This window comes from Rhinolophus sinicus, chromosome X (assembly GCF_036562045.2).
Source record: "Rhinolophus sinicus isolate RSC01 chromosome X, ASM3656204v1, whole genome shotgun sequence".
NCBI classification, from domain to species: Eukaryota; Metazoa; Chordata; class Mammalia; order Chiroptera; family Rhinolophidae; genus Rhinolophus; species Rhinolophus sinicus.
In genome coordinates this window covers 74,687,526-74,708,232 of record NC_133768.1, presented here as the reverse complement: position 1 = coordinate 74,708,232, position 20,707 = coordinate 74,687,526, and the positions used below count along the sequence as shown (strand labels likewise).

The window sequence follows — 20,707 nt, the reverse complement described above, 5'->3', positions numbered from 1 at the left end:
ATGTTTTTATCATGAAGACAATAAAATCTTGGGGATATGTTTTTTAAAAAAAGGACTTTACTTGTTTTACTAAGGTTTCAATGGCCCATCTCAGATCTTACCTTTTCTCCTTTTACAGCACTACAGTCACACTTTGATCCTGGAGAACACCCATAGCAAGCCTATAAAGCAATGGACAGAGAGAAAAGTCATTAAATATGAAACTGAAAACCCGACTCACTTACAGCTCAACTAAATTAAACAATCCATACGTTTAAAGCAAATACCAGACAAAAATCTGAAACGATATATATCAAATTGCAAACAATGGTTACCTCTGGGAAAGCTTTCACATGTTATTGTATACAATTGTTTTTGAAGTTTACACAATGAGCAAAATAATTTTTATAACTTTTAATTATTTAAGTATAGTTAGCATACAATATTATAGTACTTATATATGAGTCAAGTGCACAATGCAGTGATTTGACATTTTTATACCTGACAATGTGATCACCCCACTAATTCTAGTGATCATCAGTGACCGTGCAAACATCTCACAATATTATTGCCTATATTTCCCATAACATTTTTCACCCACCACCCCAACCCTCCCTTCTGGTAACCATCCATTTGGTCTTGGTCTCTGTTTCTATGAGTTTGTTTTTGTTTTTTTAATATTCCACATATAAGTGAAACCATATGGTATTTGTCTTTACCTGCCTGACTTATTTCACTTAGCATAGGACCCTGTAGATCCATTCATGTTGACACAAATGCAAGATTTCATTATGTTTTATTGCTGCATAATATTACACACACACACACACACACACACACACACACACACACACACACACACACTTCTTTATCCATTCATCTATCGATGGACTCCTATGTTGCTACTTAGGCTACTGTAACTAATGCTGCAATGAACATAGGGGTGCATATGTCTTTTCAAATTAGTGTTTTTGTTCTCATTGTATAAATGTCTAAGAGTGGAATTGCTAGGTCATATGTTATATGTATTTTTAGTTTTTTGAGATACCGCCATACTGTTTCCCACAGTGGCTGCACCAATCTGCATTCCCACCAACAGTGCACAAGGGTTCCCTTTTCTCCACATCCTCGCCAGCACTTGTTGTTTGTTGCAACAAATTTTTATAATTTTAAAGTGAAAATATATTTTTAAAAATGAAAAAGAAATTCATAAAACTTCCCTGTAATATGATTTGCCACTGTCCAAGCTCTTAGGAACTCATTTTTCCCCTAACATCTCTTGTAAGATATTAGCTCTTAATCTATATTAGCAATGACCCTGGCAACTAGCCAAAAATGTCTGCCACTTGAAGTTTCTTGTTTCTCTGCATTCATGATCAGTAGTGGAGCACAAAATACATAATACTGTCTTTTACCACCTTTCTTTTCTTTGCCTCCACTCTCTCATCACTTGTAGCTCAGTCTTTAACAGCGGTAAGCTTTTAGCATAAATGCTGTTCCCACAGCCTAAATGTTCTAAATAGCCACTACTAACAGGTTCATTTGCTCATAGTGTGAAGTGAAGTCCTGGAGCCAGAAAAATATCTTCTTTTAAAATAAGGATCTATAGAACAAGAACACAGTAGATGACTTATTCCATCCAGAACTATACTTTGGCATGAAGCTTAAGTGCTTAGAAAAACAAATAGTAATTAGTTTAACATATGTATATAGCTCAGCATTTATGTACAATAAAGTAGTACGCTTCTCATCAAATAATAGAAAACTTTTATGTGATGTATATACCAAGTAATGTTTATCAATACTCAGCCTTCGGAGCCTATGATTTAAAAAGTACCTTAGCCTCTTCTATTTTTTTTTTTTTTTTTAATGGCAAATGTAATATTCACACCAACCACTAGATGCCACTTTCCATACAGTTATAATAGTGATGCCCACAAAGAAATGGCCCCAATTTGACATTTGGTAAATGGAACGACATGTTTTCTGTTTTTTTACCAATATCTATTAATATTGATTAGATGCATTATAAGCACAAAACACAATATTAGGGATATAAGTTGTACAGAAAAATATACAGACATGGGTGCTGCCTTTAAGGAACTTCCAATCTAGCTTATAAAAAACAAAACAAAAACAAAAACAAACTAGGCCCAAACAAATGCAAGTCAAATTTGAATACAATGGAATAACGATACAGCAGGCAATAGTAATAGAAAGAGCTCTAAAATACAATAAATACATTCTGAGTTAACCTCAGCAATTGCATTATTAGGATACTATGAACAAGTAATTCCCATAACCGAAGACTCAGTTTTCTCTTTGGTAAAATGGCAGAGATAGATAATATGATCTCTTTAGGTGGCTTACAGCTTTTACAGTCTGTGATTCAGTAGCAATTACCAAGTAAAAATGAGTGGTATAGACAATGATTGCTATCAAAGTTAAGAGTTCCCTTGAACTTGGGAACGTGCAAAAGGGCTCTTAAGAGAAGGTAAATAACTTGACTTCAATTCTGAAAGATGGGCAGAAAGATTATCTAAAGGAAAAACGGCCATGCTAAGCACTAAGATTAAAACACAAAATTTTTGTAGGCCAACAGTCGGGTAAAACAGACATTAAGTACCCCAGGCTAAAGGACTTCTTAAGTCGATATGAAAAAAACTAGTTAGAGAAAAGGACCCCACCCCCCATAAAATAAACACTGTTTCAAAAAATGTAGAAAAACTATTTAATTTTACCAAGCTACGAAGACTGTTAAAACAAGAAAACACAGTAATGATTTAATTTTCTTAGTGTGGTATAAAATAATAAAATAAAAACTAAGGAAGATTTGTTCTTATCACGTAGTAAAACACATAAAACAACACTAATTAAAGCACTATGCAAATAACTTCTCCCATTTGGTTGGTTGCCCCTTTGTTTTGTTGATGGTTTCTTTTGCTGTACAGAAGCTTTTTAGTATGATATAGTTCCATTCATTTATTTTAGCTTTTACTTACCTTGCTTTGAGGTCAAATTCATAAAATCCTCTTTATACCCAAGGTCCACAAGTTTAGGACCTATGCTTTCTTCTATTACAGTTTATTGTTTCAGGTCTTATGTTTAGGCCTTTGATCCATTTTGAGTTAATTTTGGTACATGGTGACAGATAGCAGTCTAGTTTCATTCTTTTGCATGTGGCTTTCCAATTTTCCCAGTAAAATTTATTACAACTCCTCCAATAAGGGGCTAATACCCCCAAATTAAAAGGAACTCATACAACTCGACAACAAAAAGATAAACAATTAAAAAATGGGCAGAGGACATGAACAGAAACTTCTCCCAAGAAGACATACAAACCGCCAACAGATATATTTAAAAATGCTCAACATCACTAATCATCAGAGAAATGCAAATAAAAACCACAATGAGATATCACCTCACCCCAGTCAGAATGGCTATCATCAACAAGACAAATAATAAGTGTTGGAGAGGCTGTGGAGAAAAAGGAACCCTCATACACTCTTGGTGGGAATGTAAATTGGTACAGTTGCTATGGAAAGCAGTGTGGAGGTTCCTCAAAAAATTAAGAATAGAATTACCATATGACCCAGCAATCTCTCTCCTGGGTATCTACCCCAAAAATCTGAAAACATTTCTGATGTTCATTGCAGCGTTATTTACAGTGGCCAAGACATTGGATAAAGATGTGGGATATATACACAATGGAATACTACTCTGCCATAAGAAAAGGTAAAATAGTGGCATTTGCAATCACATGGATGGATCTTGAGATTATTATGCTAAGGGAAATAAGTCAGACAGAAAAAGTCCAGAACCATATGACTTCATATGGGACGTAAAACAGAAAGCAACAAAGGAACAAGACAAAGAAACAAAAACTCATAGACACAGACAATAGTTTAGTGGCTACCAGATGGTAAAGGGGGAGGAGGGTGGTAGAAGAGGGTAAAAGGGGGTCAAATATATGGTGATGGAAGGAGAACTGACTCTGGGTGGTGAACACACAATGTGAGATATAGATGATGTATTACAGAATCGTACACTTGAAACCTATGTAATTTTACTAACAATTGTCACCCCAATAAATTTTAATTAAAAAATAAAAAAGATAAGGTAGCAGAAAATGCCCAATCACTACAGTGAAAAGAAAAAAATAATCCAAAAAATGAGGATAGTTCAGGGAGCCTATGGGACAACATTAAGCATAACAACATTGGAATCATTGGGATACCAGGCAGAGAAGAGAGAGAGGAAGAGGAATTGAAAACTTAAAGAAATAATGACAGAAAACTTCCCTAACCTAGCAAAGGAAATAGATATACAAGTCCAGGAAGCACAGAGAGTCCCAAACAAGATGAACCCAAAGAGGCCCACACCAAGACACATCATAATTAAAATACCAAAAGTTAAAGATGAAGAGAGAATCTTAAAAGCAGCAAGAGATACCTAAAAGGGAGTTCCCATAAGACTGTCACCTGATTTTGCAACAGAAACTTTGCAGCACCTAAGGGATTAGCAGGAAATAGTCGAAGTGATGAAAAGCAAAGACCTACAACTGAGATCACTATGCCCAGCAAAGCTATCATTTACAACTGAGGGACAGATAATGAGCTTCCCAGACCACACACACAAAAAAAGATAAAAAAAAGCTAAAGGAGTTCATCAGTATGAAACCACTATTACAAGGAATCTTAGAGGGATTTCTCTAATGTGAAAAAAAAAATCAAATATGAATAATAAAATATCAGTAAGTGCTCATCTATCAACAACTACTTTATATGTAAATGGCTTAAAGGCTCCAATCAAAATAGGATGGATAAATGGACAAGAAAACAAGACTCTTACATATGCTGACTACAAGAGACTTCAGATCAAAAGACACACAAACTGGAAGGGATGGAAAAAGATATTTCATGAAAATGGAAGTGGAAAAAAAAACTGGGGTAGTGATACATTACCAGAAAAAATAGACTTTAAAACAATTGCTATAACAAGAGTCAAAGAAGGACCAAGTAATCCCACTTCCAGGTATTTATCCGAAGAAACCAAAAATGCTACGTTGAGGGGACGAATGCATCCGTCTGTTCTTTGCAGCACTGTTTATAATGACCAAGATATGGAGGCAGCCTGGGTGTCCGTTGTTGGATGAATGGATAAAGAGTGGTACATATATACAACGGAGTATTGCTCAGCCATGGAAGGGAAAAGGTTCTTGCCATTGGAGGCGGCATTGATGGACCTGAAATGTATTGTGCTGAGTGGAGTAAGTCAGACAGAGAAAGATAAATAGCATATGATTTCACTTACATGTGTTATCTAAAAAAACAAAAACAAACAAACTCATAGATACAGAGAATATTTTGATGTTCGTCAGATAGGAGGGGGTTGGGAATGGGTGAAAAAGGAGACGGGATTAAGAAGTTCAAGTTGGTAGTTATAAAACAGTCATGGGGATATAAAGTATAGCATAAGGAATATTGTAAATAATATTGTAATAACTTTGTATAGTGTCAGACAGGTACTAGACTTATCAGGGTGATCACTTCGTAAATTATATAGATGTCTAATAACTATGTTGTACTCCTGCAACTAATATACTATTGAATGTCAACTGCAACTGAAAAATGTTTTTAATTATTTAAAAAAATAATTAATTTTTAAAATTAAAGAGACAACCCATGAAATGAGAAAACGTATTTGTAAATCATGTATATGGTAAGGGACTTGTATCCAGAATATATAAACAACTGTTATACCTTATTAACTTACTGTCCAGTAACCCAATTAAAAATGGGCAAACAACCTGAATAGACATTTCTCATAAAAATATCCATTAATCACATAAAAGGATGTCCAACATCATTAGCAATCAGGGAAATGCCAACCAAAACTACAGTAAGATACCACTTCACACACAGTAGAATAGCTACGAGGTGTGATAAAATACGGTGAATGCTGCTCCCATCCAATGGAAAGGTAATGTTAATTGTGTTTTTTGACCTTGATGGAATTGTGTGAGCTGAGTTTTTACCCAAAACACTACGGTGAAATCGGAATATTAGAAGAGTTTATTAGAGCATTTAAAAAATGGTGTGCATAGAAAACAGCCTGAGAAATGGGCAAACGGTTTCATCCTCCATCATGACAATGTTCCGTGTCACCTAGTGCTTCCGGTACAGCAGTTTCTGTCAAATGAAAACATTACGGTGTGTCCTCATCCACCTTATTCACCATGTCTAGCACCGTGCAACTTCTGGCTCTTCCCCAAAGTCAAAATGATTCAGGACATCAAAGTAGCCACAACAGTGCAACTAAAGACATTCACGAAAGAGGACTTCCAAAATTGCTTCAGAAAGTGAATGAAGAGGTAACTGTCATTCAAAGCAAGGGGGAGTATTTTGAGGGGGATTAATAGCAATGTGTCTTTTACTGTAATAATTATTTTATTTAAACATTCACTGTATTGTTTGATCACACCTCATATAATACAAAAGACAGACAATAAGAAGTGTTAGCAAGGAAACCAGTTCCCAAAAAATTGTAACCCTTATATATTGCAAGTGGTGGTGCAAAACAGTGCATCTCCTTTGGAAAACAATCTGGCAGTTTCTCAAGCAAACATAGGACACAACAAATCCACACAAAAGTATATAGTTAAGCAAAATACAAACATATATCTATACAAAAACATATACATAAATGTTCATAGTAGTATCCAGAATAGACTAAAAAACGTAAAAAACAATATATGCATACAATGGAATACTATTCAGCAATAAAGAGAAATGAAGTAGCAATTCATACTTCAATATGAACGAATCTGGAAAATATTATGGTAAGTAAAAGAAGCCAGACAAAACACTACATGTTATTTTTTATATGAAATTACCAAAATAGAGAAACCTATAGAGACAGCAACTAAATTGGTGGTTTCTTAGGGCTGGGGACTTGGAGACACAGGGAGTCACAGCTATGGGGTGTGGGTTTCTCTTGGGGTTGATAAAAATATTCAAAACTGGATTTTGGTGGTGGCTGCACACCATTGTAAATATTCTAAAAATGACTGAATTGTGAACTTTAAGTGGGTGAATTGAATGTAAATTATATCTCAGTGAATCTATTAAAAATCAGAGTCATGAAATAATAAAATGTGGGAAGACTATTCTATCAGGAACTGTGAAGGGTCTGAGACTTTTCCCTACTTGGAAGCTAACAGGTTAGTCTACCACAGTTTCTTGGATGCTGGCAGAAAACACAAACATTTTTTATCAGAGAAACAGATAATTTGTTACAGCAATAGTCCAGGCTTCCCTGGACCCCAGTTCCCACAGGGTGACATGAAGAGGACAAGGTATGCCTTTGTTATAGGAGAGAATTTGAGTGTTTAGGGTACCCACATATTTTATAAGAGACAGTAAGCTTGCTTGACCTTTGCTCTGAGATGTTATCTTTATTATACTGGACAGTAAACAAACCTGGTTGTTTCTCCAAAAGGAGATACTATCTCTGTTTTCCAAGGTGTTTGTTATACAAGTATCCCTGAAAAGATAGTCCAAAACAAAGAGCCAGTTCCTCTTCTATCAAGATGTACAGAGACACAAGAGATCCAATTTTCTTCCAATGCAATCCAGATTTTTAAAATTTAAGAAAATAAACAAATGTAGTACATCAACAGCTATGAAAGCTTTTTAGGATCACAGGGGACATCTGAATATGACTTGAATACTAGATTATATTTTAAAATCATTGCTAATTTTTACAGTGTGATAATGATATGTTTATGTAGTACAATGCCCTTTTCCTTTGGTGAGACATGATGCATGCTGAGGTATTTAGAAATATGTGTTATGATGTCTACAAATTACTTTTTTTGTCTTTTTATTTTATTTTTTCATGTTTGGTATACAAAACAACACAATGATGAGACATTTATACCCCTCACAAAATGATAACCCCCCCTAGCAAAAAAAAGTATATACACACACATACATAATCATTAAACACACGTGCACACACAGACACTGAAGAGCAAGAGACATAAAAACATAAAACAAATATGGCAAAATGTTAACAAGTGTTGACTCTAGAAGGAAATGCACTGGTGTTAATTATATCTTCTTTCAATATTTTGAAAAGATTGTTACTAAAAAGTTAGGTAAATACACTAAAAAAATTACTTAAGAGACAAATATCCTCAGACTGCAAAAAAAATGGCAAATTTCAACATGTATGCTATTCATCAGAGACATCAAAAAAAAAGGTACATGGAAAGGTTAAAATAAAAGATGAAAAAAAGTTCTATCATACCAATAACAAAGAAAATTTGTATAGCTGTTAATTTCAGACAAAACAGACTTTCAGGCAAAAAAGATTATGAAAGATAAAAGATGGTCACTTCAGAATGATCAAAAGGTTTGGTTCAGAAAAAACACACTTTAAAAAAACCCCAAATTTGTATGCACGAAAAACATCCTAAAACCTATATAATTTAAAGTACCAGATGTACAAGGAGAAATAGAAAAATCCACAATCATAATTGCAAATTTAAAACAGATCTCTGATTCCTAATAGAACATGTAAACAAAATAATCTGTAAAGCCGTAGAAAGACTTGAACATGATTATAATCTTATTCTAATGAACATACGCAAAACAGTGTACCCATCAAACGAAGAACTCGCATTTCTATCAGGCACACCCTGGATATTTATAAAAACTGACCATACACTGGGCTTTATGGTTAGTCTAAGCAAATCTCAAAGGATAGAATTCATACAGATTATGGTCTCTGATTACAATGCAATTAAGTTAGAACAAGTAATTTAAATCTAACCAAACTTTTCCAGAAAACAGAAGAGGAGGAATAAAGCTAGCATAACCTTGACACCAAACCTAAATAGGACTGAGTGTGAATGGAAAATTACAAGTCAGTCGTACCAATGAACATACATGCAAAATTCCTAATTAAAATATGACAAAGTTGGATTTAACCTAGGCCTTAGCCATTGTTGAAAGGAAAGGTTTGGAAAAGAACAAAAATGTCTTTCACAGATGATATGATTGGATAGATAGAAAATTCAAGAGACAATACAAAGAAATTAGAATTAATAAAGTTTATTAAAGCTGCTGGGTATAGTCCTATTAAAATCCATATTAAAATAAAATATATTTTATATATCATCAATAAATCAGGAAATAAAAAAGAAACCACTTATAATGGTGTCCCTAGTGTAGTCTCTCCCAGGAAAAAAGTGAAGGAACCAGATATGATGGAACTTTTGAAAAAAATCAGAGTATAAAAAAAGCATTATGTTAAGCAAAATAAGTCAGACAGAAAAAGTGGAGAACCATATGATTTTACTGATATGCGGTATGTAAAACTGAAAACAAAAGAACAAGAAAAACAAATAAAGAAACAAAACTCATAACACAGACAATAGTTTAGTGGTTACCAGAGGGTCAGGAGGGAGGGGGGTGGTAGATGAGGGTAAAAGGGATCCAATATATGGTGATGGAAAGAGATCTAACTCTGGGTGGTGAACACACAATGGGATTTATAGATGATGTAATACAGAATTGTACACCTGAAATCTATGTAATTTTACTAACAATTGTCACCCCAATAAACTTGAATTAAAAAAAAGAAATGCATTATGAAAATAGAAAAAATGTAATTAGAGACTCTGGGGGAAAAGATCCACACACAGAAAAGAAACATAATCACAGAGTTTTACCTGGCTCTATATAAGTAACATATATTATATTCATAATATTCACATATTCAAAATAATATAAACATTAATTATTGATTTAAATGAAAACAGCATTCCATATTGGGAGGAGATGGAAGAAGAGAGATAAGAGTGGTAACAGAAAGAGCATCTCATCTGTCATAAAAAAAAAATAAGTAGAAAATGTGTTGATAAAGCAAAAATTATTCGTTTTTCTCCTTAAGGAACTGATGGAGGAAGTCAAAAGGGATGAGGAAAGAGACATGTTCTTTTACTATTATTTGTACTTTTAAAACCATATGCATACAATATAATACTATGCTATATTATCACACAATGAATACTCCCGTGATTCTCATGAACTCTTAGAAAATAATTTAAATTTAACAGTTCAAAACAGAAGTCATCTTTGACTGGGCTATTTATTAACACAAAACCTCCACTTGCGGGTGGAGGGGCATGGATTTACCATTGTTTAACAACAGTCCAAGGCTAAACATTCTATGTATCTTTTATTACATCCCTTTATTTGATATGCTCTCACAATCCATAAACAAATCTTGCTATTTCTTACTAATACATGCTATCAATAAAAGAGTGATAGCAGAGTTGAAAGAGGCCTTAGAAATTATCTACAGCCCTCATTTTAAACATGAAGAAATGGAGGGCTACTCAATGACAGAGCCAGAGCTAAAGTCGGTATTTGACTTTTTCCAATATTTCAAACTGATTCCCATTTACCTTCAAATTCTGAGCAAAAGCCAAGATAATCTCCTAGATTTTCTATGAAAAGGAAACATATTCTTCTCATTACCATTAAAGTATTTCTTTAAAAATCAAATTACATATGAACACATTGATCAGTTTGGAAGCCTGTTAATCAAGGCAGCGCCTGCTGCCTTCTACAAATACAGAACTAAACATATGAGGAGACTCACTAAAATATGACCACAACATGTACTTCACCAATACTAACATCGTTAACAATTTTAGCTGATTAAAAACATTACAATTTTTAAGAGAACTGAAGAATAAAGATACACTCGGTTTTCAAGATCCTATTTTTTTTCCCAATGGGCTAGAAGAAAGTTGGAGAAATGAGGTGAGAGGTGTAGGAAAGGTTACCATGCAGAAGTATGCCAAAATTTAAGGATGCGCATTAACTAACGTTGATCAAAGTGAGCCTACAGATTGAAAGACATCCGTTTTCAGACAATGGAGCTATTCTGGCAGCTAGTCTGGACAAATTATCAAATGCTTCATTATCAAAAGTACTTTAACTTTAAAAATCCATACATAAGTTACTCAGAATAGCCCTAGTGATTTTACATTTAGGGTGGGGAAGCTATGCCAACTGGGGTATTTGTTTTTAATTTCCAAATACTTTTGGATACCATTTGGAAGCATGTGAAATGGGGAGCTTTTTTAAATACTTAGGTTATTAGATGCTTTTAATGGCATTTGCGCAAAAGGGATTTTTTACATTAGAAAATTACTGGGGGGTGGGGGGTGGGAGATGAGGGTAAGGGGGATCAAATATATGGTGACGGAAGGAGAACTGACTCTGGGTGGTGAACACACAATGGGATTTATAGATGATGTAATACAGAATTGTATACCTGAAATCTATGTAATTTTGCTAACAATTGTCACCCCAATAAAATTAATTAAAAAAAAAAAAAAGAAAATTACCCTAAATCAAAATGTCATTCATTATGAGTAGATTGTATGATTGACAGATAGGAAAGAAACCCAGTGTTAGCTACTTTTAAGACCAACATTCCCCCCCATTTTTAGGTACCAGTATCCATAAATTAAATTTGAGAAATTTTTACTGAGTCTGTCTCTGTACAAATTAATAGGAGATGTATAGAAATTATTAAATATGTTACCTCCCAGGAATATTTTATAACCTAAAAGGGGGAATTAGAGAAATATATGAATTAGTATTCATTAGACAAAATGAGATAAATTAACTTAAGATGAATGTAAACCAAGTTTTATGGGCATTCAAAAGGGAAAAAAAAATGCTTGGAAAACTGGTAGTACACACAAAATTTTTTTTTCCACATGGTCCTCTAATAGAGTTTTCTCTAGAAAGACTTTCCAAAGTTTTTAAGTGGAACAAGCAATAGTTGAATGAAGTACATATAATCATTTCATAATTTAAATTGGAAAATAAACACAAGTAAAGGCTACAGAACAGCAAAACTAGAAGCTTTTCAGTACTCAGTTCTGCATGATCTGATATTCACTTAAACAACTTCTATCCATCCAGTCTCACCTAGTTAACACCCCCAATGATGACAAACTCACAAAGGCAGACCACAGTACTCAGGTTTAAGACACTTCTGCAGTAAAAGATTTAACCTGCTTAAGACCCTTATAAAGAAAACTCAGCAATGGGAACTCAAGCAAGTAATAGATTAAAATCATCTTCAAATGAGACCAACCCAATGAATCACTTAATATTGTTTCTCAAAAGCTGTAATACAAGCAGCAGAAGAAACAATTAATTTCCTTACTCCATCAAAAAGCTGTTATTTTATTTTGGGGGTATGGGAAGAGGAGCAGTGCTTTTAAACAAATTGCTTCTACTATAATGATTATTACTCATTTTTAATATGAAACCATGGTAAGAAAATCTGGTGATATATGCACATTCAGCAATAAAATGAAACATATATTCACAAGTGATACTATCATATTCAACATGCCACTAAGAGATAATATGCATGGGATAGATGCACTGACGATTTGGGGGTGAACGAATGGGTGCAAGACAAAAATGAAAACCAACATTTGTATAACTTTTTACAATTTACAAATGACATGACATATTTTGCGTTTGGTCTTCTCAGAAATAATGCTGTGATGTATGCAGGAAAATACTTATCTGTGTTTTCAGATGTAGAAATTGAGGTTTAGAGAGCTTAAATGACTTGATTTAGGATCACACAGTAAGCTAATATTTGAATTCAGATTTTTGTCTTTTGCCTCCAAATGTCATGTTCCTTCAACGACTAACTCTGAAAGAATCTTAAACTTCCAACTAAAAATTAGTGATCCAGAATGATAGGATGGTAAACATGTGTAACACAATAAAAACATTGGATTTTATGTTGTGATTTATTTCTTGATATTAAACTTTCAACATCATTTAAAATGATTTACTTTCAGATAAAAGAGTTAACCACAGCTATGGCTTCACTGAGAAAAAAAAAATTGAGAAGATAAACCTTGATTTTGTGGCAAGAAGATTTTTATGGGCTGACTATTGACAGCACTGCAGCCTTCCATTCTACCAGACCTGTACAGACATATCCTGAGTTTCAACATCTTTCTTAAGATTGCAGTAAAGCAGTTCCATAAATGTAAAGAGATTAGCATAAATTGAAATGATCTGTAGTTATTTGTTTTAACATGGCCTTGGAAAAGTACTAACATCACAGATAAAAGAAACAAACAAAAAGACCACACAGTACCATGATAATAAGAATAAAAACTTCAGACTTTGCTGAGCATAAATATGTCTGGAATGTCTCCTATGAAGCAGTCAAAACCTGTGTTCTAAGTGCATTTAAGACTCAGTGAGTCCAACTCCATGGCTCAATGCCAGTGTAAAAACGCAGTAACATGCCCTAGGTCTCCCTTTTGCCTGCTAGCAGGAAGGTAAAAAGAAGAAATTGTTTTTTGCCCTTACACTGATTAGACCAAAATTTCCTGTGTATTTCTAACAAAATTACTAGCTGATCATCGCAGCAGCTGGTATTTATGGTAGGAGGAGCTAATATGATCTTGATTTCACAGGCAGCAAAGCAGGAAACCTTGCTACCACTTTGAATAAGGCAAGTGTTCTGCATGAAAAACTCCATGGTATTTTCCATCATGGGCAGAAATCAGGAAAACCCTAGTTTAGTACAATCACAAAAAGCGGGAATACTTTAGTTCTGGCTGTTTCACTTATAAACAACAGGAAAAAACAATGCCTTCTTAAAGCTGTGCTTGATTATAGGACACGAATAACATAAAAGCATGTATCAAAGGTGGAAAATTGTATATCACCCACTACCACAGCCCCTCCTAAATCGTAAGAGGTCCAGCTCCACGCAACAAGCTGGTAATGGACAAGTCAATATTTAGAAAACTTACAACTCCCTCTAATATTAAAGCTGAGAGTACTTTTTCAGTATTTGTCACTCGAATAGAGCAATTATTTCCAAAGCAGCTTCAATTTATATACTACTCAAAATCTACTGTCATTTTGTGCCCTTGTCATGTCAAAAAAATCTGTCCCTTACTTAACCATACCCTAGAGTAATGGGTATAGATGAGAAAGAGATGATTTCACAAACAGATATGGGAGATGAAGATGGGAAATACTTTATAGGTAAAAGGAGTCTACGATATACCTTCCATACATAGAGTCAGTCAATGAGCTTTTATTTTAATAAAAATAGCAATAATCTAGCAATTTGCTATTTAATCAAGTTTGTTAACATGAGACTGTACCTGATTTGTATCACCAGTCATTTCTAATGAATGAATACTAGAGTGCTGGGTGAAAAGCTTTACGAACCATACATAAACTAGCAAAACAATTTTAGAGATCAAAGTCTATCTGGCTAGTCATTTACAAACATAATTCAAGGCAACACTGAATTTGAAACAAAAAGAATGAAATAAAACTGCATCCCAGAAAATCATAACAGTAAATTCAAATAGTACATCTGGTAGAACATGAGGTACACGTGTATGAGTAGACAAAATCAGAACACGATGTACGTTACCTTGACTTGTGGCTAGACTTTTATAAATGGAATGTGGCTTTATTCTTGAGGGAATACTGATCACATTCCTAGTTAGTAACTGTCATGCGGGGTGGCATGCGGGGTCTCAGCTCCCGCTCCCCACATAAGAACACAGGATATGGTGAGGCCAAAAAGGAACACCCACGGAGCCATAGATAGGGGAGTCATACCACTGTATTCTCGCTGGCGGCTGGGTTGGAGACACAGGAAGCAGGAGCCACACGGTCCGCAACCCTCCATCCACTTCCCTCTGCCAACCAACCTCATTTGCTAGCTGCAATCCCCCGTGCTAACTGCAATCTGCTCTTGCTAGCTCAGCCACCATCTTCTTGCTAGCTCCCATTTTCTGCTAGCGTAGCCACAGAAGTTATATTAGTGGCCAATGGCTCACTGATTACAGTTGACAGCCAACTAGCCACAGCTGATGGCCATCCAATCACAGTTGATGGCCATTTACTACCTGAGCCAGCACCTTTCTACGTGAGGCTGAGAGCCTGGAAACTACACTGCTGGCTCTGTCCCCACACTCCACCCCTACAGGGTCTCGCCTCACAATCTATGCAACTTCTGCAGGGGGGCCCTATGTGAGGAGCCTGGAGGTGAATGCAATATTCTGGACACAGCCAGGCTCTCTAGACACAGCCAGGGTTTCTCAGGGCACCACCAGTCCTCCTGGGCACAGCCAGACTTCCTGGGCTTCTTAGGGTACCACCTGTCTTCCCGGACACAGCCAGGGTTTCTCAGGGCACCACCAGTGCTTCTGGGCACGGCCGGACTTCCTGGACACAGCCAGGGCCTCTCAAGGCACTGCCACTCTCTCTGGGCCTCTCAGGGTACCCTGCTGGAACAACAGCGACTCACAGTCAAGGTGCTTACATATTCTCGATGGCGGCCAGTCAAGACACAAAAGCAAACATCCGCCAGTTCCACTACATGGTGGTATGTTCCCAAGCAAATAGTCAAGCTGTCCATTAAATCAGGGATGGAAGGCAATTCCCCATAGTCCATAGTCATTCACCAGGGCTGTCCTGAGGGTGAGGGATAACCTTGTGTCGTGCAGGGCGGCCTGCAGGGTCTCTGCTCCCACTCCCCATACAAGAACGCAGGATATGGTGAGGCCAAAAAGGAACACCCACGGAGCCATAGGTAGGGGAGTCATACCACTATATTCTCTCTGGCGGCACTATACTCTCACTGGAGGCTGGATCCACACTGTCCGCAAACCGCCATCCACGCTTGCCAGCCCAGCCGCCATCTTCTTGCTAGCCCCCATTCTTCTCCCTTCTCTCCCTCTAGCGTAGCCACAGCAGTTATATTAGCGGCTAATTGGCTAACTGGCTACAGCTGACGGCCAATCAGCCACAGCTGACGGCCATCTACTACCCGAGCCAGCACTCCTCCACGTGAGGCCGAGAGCCTGTAAACTACTTTCTGGGGCTCTGTCCCCACACCTTGACTTCACCCTCAGCTCCCACGGAGGACTCAGCAAGCCTTTCCTCCTGGGACTACAAGTCCTGCATCCGGGCTGCCTCAGCAAGCACTTCCCAGCCCACAGGGCCGCAACGACCTTCGCTTTCTCTGGCCTATGCTGGTTGGGGAACCGTCCACGTCTTTCCACCCCTCCACAGGGGTTCAGCTCTCCGGCAGCTGCTCCCCCTGGTCTTCCTGAGACTGAGTGTTCATAAGCACAAACTGCTCCACAGCCCTTCGGAGAGTTTTGGCCGACACCACACCCCGCTCGCTGCGCCATGTGTCATGCAGGGCCTCTGCTCCCGCTCCCCACATAAGAACGCAGGATATGGTGAGGCCAAAAGGGAACACCCATGGAGCCATAGGTAGGGGAGTTATACCATTATATTCTCTCTGGCGGCACTATACTCTCACTGGAGGCTGGATCCACACTGTCCGCAAACCGCCATCCACGCTTGCCAGCCCAGCCGCCATCTTCTTGCTAGCTCCCATTCTTCTCCCTTCTCTCCCTCTAGCGTAGCCACAGCAGTTATATTAGCGGCTAATTGGCTAACTGGCTACAGCTGACGGCCAATCAGCCACAGCTGACGGCCATCTACTACCCGAGCCAGCACTCCTCCACGTGAGGCCGAGAGCCTGTAAACTACTTTCTGGGGCTCTGTCCCCACACCTTGACTTCACCCTCAGCTCCCACGGAGGACTCAGCAAGCCTTTCCTCCTGGGACTACAAGTCCTGCATCCGGGCTGCCTCAGCAAGCACTTCCCAGCCCACAGGGCCGCAACGACCTTCGCTTTCTCTGGCCTATGCTGGTTGGGGAACCGTCCACGTCTTTCCACCCCTCCACAGGGGTTCAGCTCTCCGGCAGCTGCTCCCCCTGGTCTTCCTGAGACTGAGTGTTCATAAGCACAAACTGCTCCACAGCCCTTCGGAGAGTTTTGGCCGACACCACACCCCGCTCGCTGCGCCATGTGTCATGCGGGGCCTCTGCTCCCGCTCCCCACATAAGAACGCAGGATATGGTGAGGCCAAAAGGGAACACCCATGGAGCCATAGGTAGGGGAGTTATACCATTATATTCTCGTTGGCGGCTGGGTTGGAGACACAGGAAGCAGGAGCCACACGATCTGCAGCCCACCGTCTACTTGTCTCTGCCACCCAACCTCACTTGCTAACTGCAATCCGTGCTTGCTCGTGTAGGCACGACACTTATATCAGTGGCTAATGGCTAACCGGTAACAGCCGATGGCCAACTAGTCACAGCTAATGACCATCTATTACCTGAGCCAGCACCTTTCTATGTGAGGCCAAGAGCCTGGAAACTGCTCTCTGGGACTCTGTCCCCACACTAGCCCTCTGAAATATGTAGGCACAGCGAGAGATGGGTTGTATACGATTCAATTCCATAAACATTTATTGCATGCTTTACTTAAAAAAAAAAAAAGAGAGAGAATTGCTGAGGATGGGGAAACGTGGCACAAAGATGAATATAGTACATGGAACCTGCCTTCAGAGACCTGGCAATTTAGTTGGAGAAACACAGGCAAATTAATTACTATGTCATAAAAACCAATAAGAAATAAAAATGCTATAATGGAGGTGTAAACAAAGTGCTGTAAGAGCGAATATAAAGGATTCATTCTAATTAGGAAATTATGGCAAAGCAATAATCTCCACATTAGAACATAACCTTCAGGAGGACAGTGAGTTGTTTTGTTTACCAATGAATCCCAGTATCTGAAACAGTGGAACTACTCAATCATTCTCTTCCTCCTCTACTAGCCATTCCAAATTCCTCTCATCATTAGCTGTTCCCTCTACAATCCATAGTTCTGACTCAAATATTCATTCCTAAGGGGGAACGATCCTTTGGTAATGATACACCTGTCATGTCAGAGATGCTCCAGGTGTCCATTCAGTTTAAATGGGGCAAAGGAGTACCAGGAAATATCAAATAGATCCCCCGGGTTCCACATGAATTCTTCCCTGACCCTGCTGTGTAAAAGCAGCCCAACCTCCTTCTTCTTATTGGCATCAATTATCTCTGCCAAGATAGACACTCCAAGACTAAGCACAAAAATGTTAGACTATGGTTCATCCAACTAATTTCTCTCTTCTAAGTTTCCCCTCGGAAACACAGGACCACGGGTACCATACATTGACAAACTGCTCCCCAAGTCTGGATGTGAGCAGCATAGAAATATGGAGGCCATGGAAATGTGCCACTCAAACCTGTTGCGGAGGTCATATAGTTGATTGACAGCCCAAGCTGCTACCCCTCTAGATCTGCCATTATGCTCAGAACAAAGCCATGCTTTACCCAGGCTGTTCCCAGACAATGACTGAGCATAGCAGGAATACTAGTACAGATCCATTCCTGTAGGATGAGGGGCTCCACTAACAGGTGACATTGGCTCAAAGTCTCTCCATTGGCCTGGCCAAAACTTTGTTAGAACTGTACTGCAGTCTGTCTGACATGCTTTCTGCTTAGTACTTCCTTCCCCCTTCCTTTCACAGGTGTCAGACCTACAGTGCAACCTGAAAATGTTCTCTGCTAATTACTGCTTCTCTGAAGTTTATGATACCTCTTTGACTAGCCAAGTTATTAAAATTGAGTTGCCTACCAAAGGCACTAACATTCTCAGAAAACAAATGATGACAATTCTAATACCCACACACACACACACACTATATACAGGTAACCCCCATATAACACAGCACTTCTGTAACACGGTTTCACTCTAACATGGTTCGAGAATTGGGGAAAACCCTCGTACAACACAGCATCCTAGAACACGGTTTCACTCTAACACGGTTTGAGAATTAGAGAAATCCCCGAACAACACGCAGCATAATAAGAGCTTTTAAGAGCAAAATATATCTCATTTGAAATTTTTCATTCGCGCATGGATATCGTATCAGATTTGGCTGCAGAATTTTAAAATTTATTAGAATTTTAAATCCATTTTGTTTGTGGAGTATTAAGTTCAGAGGATGAAGATATCTTGTCAAAAAGAAAACACCCTCGGTTAACGGTGCTTAGTAGTGATGATGAAGAAAACGTTATGTAATACATATTAATATGTTATACTTTGGTGAAAATTGCTTTCATAAAGATATTTCTCTTAATTATAAAAATATAACAGTATTTTTTTTTAATTTTTGGTACCTAACCCCCTTTTTTGTACCAGTTCTTTGTTTCATATAACACAGATTTGCATAACATGGCATTTTTTAGGAACCTAACAACCGTGTTATATGGGGGTTACCGGTATACATATATATACAGGTATACGTATATATGTATGTATATATGTGTATATATATAGAGAGAGATAGATAGATATGACTGCCAGATAAAATCTGTAATGAAAATCATAAAAAATGTGAATCACCATTTCAAGGAGACTTTCATGATTTAGAGAAAATAGATAACCTAACTAAGTACATGTCAGTCAACTATTTTTTCACTAAAGTGCTGTTGATCCACTTAATTCAGTCTAGTTTATTGAACACACACTTAATGAGATGGCTAGTTCCTTTAAATAATGCTTACATTTACTTCAATACCAGATCTGTTATTTATAATATATCCTCGAGATAATTACTATTAAAGAGTGTGAAGTCTATATTTTTATTGGTATTCAATTTAAGCAGCCAAACTAATACTGTTGTACCTAAAACCAACATGATGTTACTTAATCTGCAATGCTATCACTGATTATTGTAGTCACACAACAGCCTAGCCGTTTGTCCTGCCCACACCTTTCCGTTAGGAAAGAAGAGCCTGTGAGACTGTGATTCTCTGGGACTGAGTTTGTTATATCTTGTGTCTCTCTGTCTGGTCTCCAAAAGAGGGTTTGCAGCCAATGACGAGTAAGATTCCCTAGGGGTGGGGAACAACTCAAGCCAGGCGGAACTGCACAGAGACCCCCATGAGCTGCCTTGGAAGATCTGGGAAAGAGCCTTGCCTCCCCTTCCCCCGTGCTTGAGAAAAGCCGCTGTTAACTCTGGCTAGTCCCTCTCACCTAATTGTGAGAGGTCTTTGGAGCGATAAGATCAAGCTCTCTCTGCTCAGCTCTACAGAATTGTTTCAACATGAGAGACTTTGCCCCCCAGGGAGGTGTATACCGCACCTTAGTCATCATGGGACTCTCTGCTTCGGCTGTTTTGGGACAAATAATTTCGGTTTGAGGTAGTTTTTTTGACGTATTTTGACGTAATGGATGAGTCTCACAGACCGTGTCTAAAACAATGCCACTTCCTTGTATGCTTATCAATAAAAGCCGTCAGTTGGTCCCATTCGGGGCTCCAGTCTTTCAAGGCTGCGAGACCCTGGCCCTCTGAGATTTAACTGTATTAAGTCTCTGTTTCTTTCTTTCTAAAAACTTAACCCAAAGCCACCTCTTCTCGCCTCCTCACAGCCTGTGTTGCGCTGGACGCAACAGATTATAACATTTGCAGTGTACCTCCATGGGTACAGCTCACCTGGAAAAACACCCATGAATAGAAAAATGAGTGACAACAGTCATAAAAATCAGCAAACTTCTCTATTTTCTTCCATTTACATAATAGAAACAAATTACAGTTTTGAATTTCTAACTTGTTAGGAGAAAGTCATAGTTCCTGATTGAAGTGATCATGCTGACATCAACTTTTTCAGCATCTTTTAGTTATCAGACCATGGAAAGAAATTGGTAAAAATGGAGAAAT

The 20,707-nt window shown here is 37.9% G+C and overlaps 1 protein-coding gene across 5 annotated transcripts in view; it reads right to left on the bottom strand.

Annotated features, from left to right (window-relative positions):
- Positions 1–20,707, bottom strand: part of COL4A5 (collagen type IV alpha 5 chain) — a 373,394-nt gene that overhangs the window by 279,391 nt on the left and 73,296 nt on the right. For all 5 annotated transcript variants that reach the window (XM_074323261.1, XM_074323263.1, XM_074323262.1 and 2 more), the window contains one exon: positions 102–161. In XM_074323261.1, coding sequence (XP_074179362.1) covers positions 102–161 — 60 coding nt within the window. The remainder of the gene's footprint in view (positions 1–101; positions 162–20,707) is intronic.